Here is a 7955-nt window from a genome sequence, read left to right as displayed (position 1 = left end):
GAACTAAAGCTTTAAGGAGGACCGAGGGCAGAACCAGAACCACAGCTTTAAGGAGGACCGAGGGCAGAACCAGAACTAAAGCTATCTCTTCTACTAATGAACATCTACTTCCACGAGTTGAAACAGAGGAGGTGCTGCGGATGCAGAGCAGGAGGAGATAGAGGAGCAGGAAATATAAACCATCTCTTCCATCAGTCATCATGGGCAATATGAGATCTTTAGGAAACCAGTTGGAAGAACTCCCAGTCCCAGCAAGGACCCAGTCAGAATATCAGCAATGCAATATTTTGTGTTTAACTGAAACCTGGCTGCAGGATCATATCTCAGACTGCAGTGTCTCTTTGCTGTCTGAGCAAACCAGCAGAGATTTAAAGGAGACTGGAAAACTATAAGGAGGTGGTTAGTAGCATTAGTGAACAACAGATGATGTCATCCAGGACAGATGATGTCATCCAGGACAGATGATGTCATCCAGGACAGATGATGTTAAGGTGAAGATTCATCTCTGCAGCCCAGATATTAAACTGATGGCTGTTGGTTTTCATCCATATTATTTACCCAGAGAGTTCAGCAGTGTTTTGTTGGTAACCGTTTATATTCCACCTTCTGCTGTTGCCATCACTGCATGTGATGTCATCAGCTCTGTTGCTAAGCTACAGACACAGCAGCCAAATGCATTTGTGATAATAACTGGTGATTTGAATCACGTCTCACTCTCTGCTACGCTGCCAACGTTCCAACAGCTGCTGAACCAGAGAAAACAAACCTTTGGACTAATTTTATGTAAATGGCAGAGACTACATCTCTGAAGGTAGACCTCCTGCCTTTTTCCAGAAAAAAGACTCGCCGTGGAGTTGATGATGTCATCAGCCACAAACCCACTGTCATTTAGACCAGGCAGGCAGCACTGTGAGGATCCTGGTCTTTGATTCTGCAGATTCAGCCTGACTGACTTTGAGAGAAACTCCATCAGACTCGGGTGGAGGCATCAACAACCACCTGGATCAAAGACTACCTGACAGACAGACTGAAGGCCCAGCTGTCTGATCCTCTTCAGCAGACTGTTAAACACCAACAGAGAGTCTTCAGTCAGAGGCTGATCCAGATCCACTGCAGACAGACCTCTACAGGAGATCCTTCCTGCCTGCAGCATCTACAGCAACTGGATCAAACTTCTACAGAACCTCACCCCCCCTTAGCTCAGGTCCAGCTATTAGTGCAGCAGAGAGAAAAAGCAGAACCCATCCAGCAGGTTCTGGTTCTGATCCAGACTGACCCCTCCTCTCTGTCCGTCCACATGCGTGGCCCGGATGTGCTCGGCCAGGTCCGGGCTGCAGGAGAACAGCAGCTGGCAGTCGTCCCAGCAGCAGGTGTAGCTCAGAGCCTTGCTGGCGCCGCCCGGCCCGGTTCCGCCCGGCCCGGTGACCGTGGCGGGGGTGGAGCGGCCGCTGGAGGCGGTGCTGTCGGCGTCCATCTGGATGGAGCAGATGCTGGAACACAGAGCAGAAGGACAGAGCTTCAGAACCAAACAGAACCAGGAGGAAGAGATTTGCTATCTGGGTTTCCATGGATACGGGTCAGAACCACTGTAGCCAACATGGATGGTAAGGTTCTAATAGGTTGCCTCACGGAACCAAGCTTCCCTTTCAGAACCGGCTGCTTCTGGGTGTAATGGATGCAGATCATTTAGAACCAGCAGATCGGATCGGATCACGTCAGCAGGTTAAACGACTCATTCAACCCCAGAACACGCCGCAGATACGGGCTGCTGTTCCATCGGACCGCCGTACCGCGTCGGATCGGCAGACATGTTCTGATATAAATGCGCTCAGATGAGCAGCAGCGTAACAAGCAGCAAAATAAGATCAGCTCTGATTCCACTGATTCTATTTTCCATGTAGAAACAGTCGGACCCGACAGAGCAGACGCCAAAACACCTAAAACCATATTAGTCAATATTTATATAAAATAAGTTAAAAACATGCGGGAATTTAAATTTGGTTTGTTTTCATGTACAGCGTTCTAATTTTCCACTAATTGAAATGTCTTTAAATCCACATTAACACGAATTCAACAGACTGTAGTAAACAGATAAATGGAGGCAGAAGATGTCTTTCAGTCATCAATGCTCACATTCAGAGACACACAGGAGCTCTTTCAAGCTGGGCACCGTTTCATTCACAACACCTGTCCATCAACCAGGAATCAGAATCAGAAATACTTTAATAATCCCAGGGAGGGATTACTTTAGTTACATTACTCCATCTGTAATAGAGTGACTATAGGACTAGTTTGATTTCATATAATATATATAATTAAGGGGTCCCTGCTGCTGTCCAAGCGTCCATCCATCATGGACGCCACCTTCCACCCTCTGCAGCAGACTGGAGAGGAGCTGAGCTGCTCCTTTAGTCAAAGACTTTTACAGCCTGTTTGGAAAAAGGAGCGCTGCTGCAGGTCATTCATCCCTGCTGCAACCAGACTCTACAATGAGACGCTACAACCACAATAACTGCTGCAGTGGAGAATAATTACTATTTAATACCCTGTGAAATAACCTGTTTCTCTATATCTGACACCCTGAGCAATTAATATATATATAAATATCCATCTATATAAACACCCTGGGCAATAACCTACTATAGAAACAGATAAAAATCTGTTCTATATGAACCCCCTGTATAGACTGTATATATCCCATCATGCACCTCTTCATTCCTTTGGCTCTTTCTTCTTCTCTGACATTTGAGCTGATGGTTAATTGATGATTTCTCCACTGTGAGATCAATCAACCAACCAACCAACCAGACGGCATACGGCGTTCTGACAGACTGCGATCCAAACGGGTCTCCACCTCTGGACTGGATCAGAACCAGAACTCTGCCGTTGCCCAAAAGCAGTGAGAAGGTCCAGAACATCTACTGGTTCTGGTCCACTGGGTTCTCTAAGGTCCAAACCAGCAAGACCACACTGGTACCGAGTCTGACCAGACCTATGGAGGTTCTGCTCCAGAACCTCCTCAGACCAGAACTTCTGGATCACGAGTTCCTGGAACAGAACCGCTCCTTCAGAGGTTCTGGTACCAGAGGTCTGACCAGTAGAAGAAATCACAGAACCAAAGGCCATCTGCGTCCGGTTCTGTTTGGGAAGAAGAACCAGCAGAACCTAACTGGGAGCTGATTGTGTCTGAATGGACCCGACTGGTTCTGACCCACCAACCAGAACCAGAACCTGGACCCACAAGGAGCCGAACCTCCCGCGGGTCCAGTCTGGGTTTAAAGGTTCGGCCACGTGGTAAACATCCACCTGTGATCGACCCACGTGCCTCACCCGCTACCAGGGAAACCCTGACGTCACTTCCTGCCAGCTGGGTTCTACAGAACAGATGCTGAAGGTTCTGTTCATCAGAAATCAGAACCAGAACGGACCCCCCTCCCTCCGGTACCGACCTTTCCTCAGAGTTCATCCGGGTCAGAGGCTTCCCCTCCCTGCGGCCCGCCGGCCTGCTTCCTCCGCGGGGCTCCGGCCCGTCCTCCGCCCCCCCTGGTTCCGCTCCAGGAACGCGGCAGCCCTCCGGGGTAGACCCGGCGCTGTTCGGACCCGGTTCGGGTTCGCATCCAGCCTCCGCCTGGTTCTGGTTCGGCTCCCCGGAGCCCGGCGGCTGAAGGTTCTGTTGGTCCGGTTCCGGTTCGGTGGATCCATCCTGGGTCCCTGGGGGCCTCAGCAGAGCCATTGTGAGCAGAACTTTGGCTCCTGCTGCTTCCAGCTTCAAACATAAAGCCGAGCAGGGGGGCGTGACGTCACATCCGCTAGGCCAGAGCTGGTCTATTTATAGGGATTCTCACTCAGTTCTTTACATCCCATAACGGTCCAAACTGGGACATGTGCCGGTCCAACAGAACCGGGACCACAGCAGCTTCTGCTGCTTCAGCTCTGAGCTCAGAGATAGAACCGGAACCACCAAAAACCCGAACCGAACCAGTTTGGACCGACTGCTGAAAGTTCTGCTTCTCCTCCGAACTCAGGGCGGAGTGAGGCATCCTGTCAAAGATCTTTGTTCTGTTCTCTCCGCTCCACGTGTTCTAACAAACAGAACCAAACAGAACCAGTAACCATGGTTACAGAGAGGAGCAGAACCGGAAGCAGAAGATCGGTACGTTAGAGGATGATCAAAGGATCCTGTGGAGAAAACAGAACTTTTGATTTATTGCAGCAAAACCGATTTAGAGAATCAATATTAACAGACCGGACCCTCTACCGCACCCTGGCGGCGATCCGGCGCCCCTGCAGCCCAGAAGGTCCCGAGGAGCAGATGGACCAGAAGGTCCAGAGGCAGTGTTTTCCAGTGGACTGCAGGGGGCAGTGCAACATGCCAGCCTTTGCAATGACTGATTTCAGCATCTTTTAAACGCATTTCTACATTTGATTATGGTTGGAAGCCTTATAAGCTGGAATTTAGAGCCTGGTGAAACATTAAAACCTCCTGCTGTGTCTGTGAACACCTGACAATAAATCAGGTTTCACTAGAATTTTATTAAAGGACAGAATATTTTTATGCCCTGAGAGTTTATTTTTAATTCATGTAATGACAATAAAACATTTATTTTGATGCGGCTGCTTCAGGCTGCTCATGAGAATGATCTAGATTTATAGATGTCTTTCAATAATCTGAATATAATAATCTAACTGATCTATTTTAATAGTTTAATCCAGGCTGCTGGAGGCCATTTTTATTTTATAGTGTAGAAAAGTTTTTAAAGTGACTGTAATGAAGCTACTGAGCTCCATGATGGTGGATCATCTGATGGATGAAGAAGCTCTGCCATCATTTCTGTTTATAAAATCACGGCTGCAGCTTTATCAGACTCAATGTTCCAGATTAAAAACACTAATCCACTGTTTCTGCCTCCAGTTCATTCATTCATTCGTGATCATGAAGATGTAAATGTGTCCAAGTGTCCCGGTTAGATCAACTACTGCAGAAAACACCAGTTCTGATAATGGCAGCTCTTATTAGGGATTAATTCACTCACACAGCAATAAAATAATCCCAACACTGTTAACCCTCTGAGGTCTGGTTTAGCTTTACTGACCCACTAAAGGCTCATTAAATGCTGGATTCATTCCTCTTGAAAAATAAAAATGAAACCCAAATAATAAAAACATCAGACCTGAGGTGCGTAGCGCGGATGGTTGCCCTACTATCACACTGGAGCACAATTAGTGACTGGAAATGAGGAGATTCTCTGCAATACGGACAGAAACTTTTATAAATGTTGAGAGGCTTTAATTTTGAAATTCAACATCAGATCAGAGAGAAGCATTTTTCCTCTCTACCAGGTGACAAAAGCCAAAATGAAATCAGTTCAGTTATTCATCATCCATCCATTCATTCATTGATCATTTATTAACATCCATCCATCATTCATCCATGAAGAGGCGGAACTTGTAGGAACGTCAACATTTATTTCACACATTATAAAACTGATGGGTTCTGATCTTTTTGCATATTCTCTCTAATCACGTTAACATCTGATAATATCGGCTCTCATATTCAGATCTTAGATCTTTTCTTTGCTCCTTTCAGTGGATTGTTTACAGTTTAAACATGTCGTCCTCCTTATTGCTTGGTGTGTGTGCTATCGGCTACCCGTCACAGCTATTCACAGCCGTCTGACAGCAAAGCAAAGACAGAGGAAACCAAACGAAGCAGAACGTTGGGATCACTGCATGCTCTCCAACAGATGATCCAAATAAATATTACAAAACACCGTTAGTCCTCTGAAAAGGGAATAGAAAGAGCAGCAGCATGAAGTGGCACCATTCTGAAGGAAAACTGGCTTCATATTGGATTTACATATATATATACTGTAAATTTCTATATATATCATCTGCATATATGACAGTAAATGATAACCTGTTCTGAAGGCGGAGAAAACATGAAGCCTTCAGATTCAAACTACACAGAAATCTGATCTTCAGCTTCGGCGGTCACTTGGGCGTGAATTAAAGCACTGCATGGATATGAGACCTGTCAGCGGGCGCCGCTTCTCCATACGGGACCAGGATGATCATGTTAGCATGGCGGCGCAGCGCTTAGCTTGGCATCAGCAGCCGGCCTGGAGCCTTCCTGTTTACCATCACAGCTGCTAGGTTCCTAACTTGGAAGAGCTGGGGGGGGGGGCATTTAGTTTGAGTGGAGGCGTCTTGGTTTGAGCCATGGAGGTTAGAGGCGTCTCCGGGGCCGCTGGCTGAGGTCCTCGTCCTGAGCGTGATGGACGCTGACGTTAAACGGCGGCTGGAGGACTGCTGTTACCAAACTGCTTGATTGTTTTCAGCAGAAACCCCAAAGAGGGCGGGGGGAGGGGGGTATAGATATATGAGACACATCTGTCAGATTAAAAATAAACCGTCTTATTAAATCCCACATTTCTGTATTAAAATATTTCTACCATCATTATCTGGATCCCCGTTAACTGACGGGTTATTGGAACCAAACTGCTCTAAATGAACTTCTCATTTATTGAATGACTGGATATCTATTCTATCTATTTCTGGGCCCCATTGTATTAAAATACTGCATCTATTTTCAGTTCACAAACATGTTGGGAAAGAAGGAACTTGGTTTTAAAAAGCTCTGAAAGGTAAACAAGCTCCTCCAAAGGATTCCCATCAGCCACTGCTTCATGTGCCTCGCAGGCTTCCAGGCTGGCATGGAGCTGCAGGCGCTGAGTGGTTCTGGTGGGAATGCAGGAAGCCGTGGATCATGCTCTGTGCTGCTGGCTACAGTCGGGCTCTATGGGATGCTGGTTCTGGTGGTGCTCACGTGTCGCTGCTGACCAACGTACAGTTCTGCGCTGCGGGGAGGAGAAGACGGGGCAGGTTAGAGACAACTTCCTGCGAATCAATGGAAACCAGTCATCCTAAACATTACAACCAGCTGCTGGTTAGAAACTAGCCCAGAAGGAGGAGCAGAAAACCAGAAGAATGAAACTGTTGCTGAGTTTAGGACGGATCGCTCCATTGGAAATCTGTAGGGTTCACAGAAACCTGGCTGCAGCAAAAGGAAGTTCCTACTAGAAATCCCTAAACTTATTATTATTAACATTTTCACAGTATAAAAACAAACCTGGGTAAGGAGGAGTAGCATCCACCTTTATATTCTAATAACTGATTATTATCATTTATCAACTATAATAATAATGCATTGAAGTTCTAAAGTTGGAGCGACATTAATGCTAGGCTGATTAATGACTCCATGGATCTCTGTCTTCTCTATGTTTTCATTCAAACTGCACATCTCTTCTGTTTGTTGCTTTGTATCATCCACCAGGTCGTTAGGGTCAATATTTACATCTGTCTGTTTACTGTTAAATAGTGACAGAATCCACCCATCCACAAAGTTCAGAAGTCGCATGACAAACCCTGTGTATTCTTAGGAGCCATTTTTTGTCTTCTGTCGACAAAGGTAAAAATCTCAGATTGTGAGGAAAGAGACGAGGACATCAGTAGGACTGGCACTCAAACTGCATCGACTAAAGGAAGAATTTACAAAAAGAAAATCCCTTAAGAATATTTCATGTTAATGTTCTGCGAAAACTAACACTGAGGTCAGTAGATCCATGGGGACCAGGAGAGCCATGGGGGGGGAGGGTTGTCCAGACTGAGGCTCTCAGGCAGGCGGTTGAACAGAGACGATCCCTGATCTATTGACAGTTCCTTTCCCAGACAGAGACACCTGTGCAGCTAATTTAATTCACCGTTTTTCACAGTGGAGAAAAAAGCTAAATTTAAAGAAATATGGGAAAAATTGATAACATATAAATTGGCCTAGGAAACTGTCTGTGTTTAGTTTCGTGACAAGCTGTCGCTGTCTAAGGTTTGATGGATCATTGTGTTTTGGTTTAGCATTTCGTGGCAAATGGGCCTCTAGGGGTGCTCGTCACGCTTATCCA

General features: G+C 46.3%; 1 protein-coding gene across 1 annotated transcript; it reads right to left on the bottom strand.

Moving 5' to 3' along the window:
- Positions 1 to 6: 6 nt before the first annotated feature.
- On the bottom strand, positions 7 to 4193 carry LOC107104140 (zinc finger protein aebp2-like). The gene is made up of 2 exons (XM_015404069.1): positions 3450 to 4193; positions 7 to 1490 (listed from the first exon to the last, which is right to left on the bottom strand). Exons 1-2 carry the CDS (start codon positions 3731 to 3733, stop codon positions 1214 to 1216), a joined length of 561 nt encoding a protein of 186 aa, XP_015259555.1. The 5' UTR covers positions 3734 to 4193; the 3' UTR covers positions 7 to 1213.
- Positions 4194 to 7955: the final 3762 nt, after the last annotated feature.

This window comes from Cyprinodon variegatus, unplaced genomic scaffold (assembly GCF_000732505.1).
Source record: "Cyprinodon variegatus isolate N-32 unplaced genomic scaffold, C_variegatus-1.0 Scaffold1627, whole genome shotgun sequence".
NCBI lineage: Eukaryota > Metazoa > Chordata > Actinopteri > Cyprinodontiformes > Cyprinodontidae > Cyprinodon > Cyprinodon variegatus.
Note: the sequence above shows the minus strand (reverse complement) of the source record. Positions and strands in the feature narration are given on the sequence as shown.

Bases quoted from the DNA above. Each gene is read 5' to 3' on its own strand.
- LOC107104140 (XM_015404069.1), bottom strand. From the start codon at position 3,733: ATGGCTCTGCTGAGGCCCCCAGGGACCCAGGATGGATCCACCGAACCG. The intron at 1,491-3,449 runs GTCGGTACCGGA...TCTGTGTTCCAG, and splicing joins CGGATGAACTCTGAGGAAAG to CATCTGCTCCATCCAGATGG.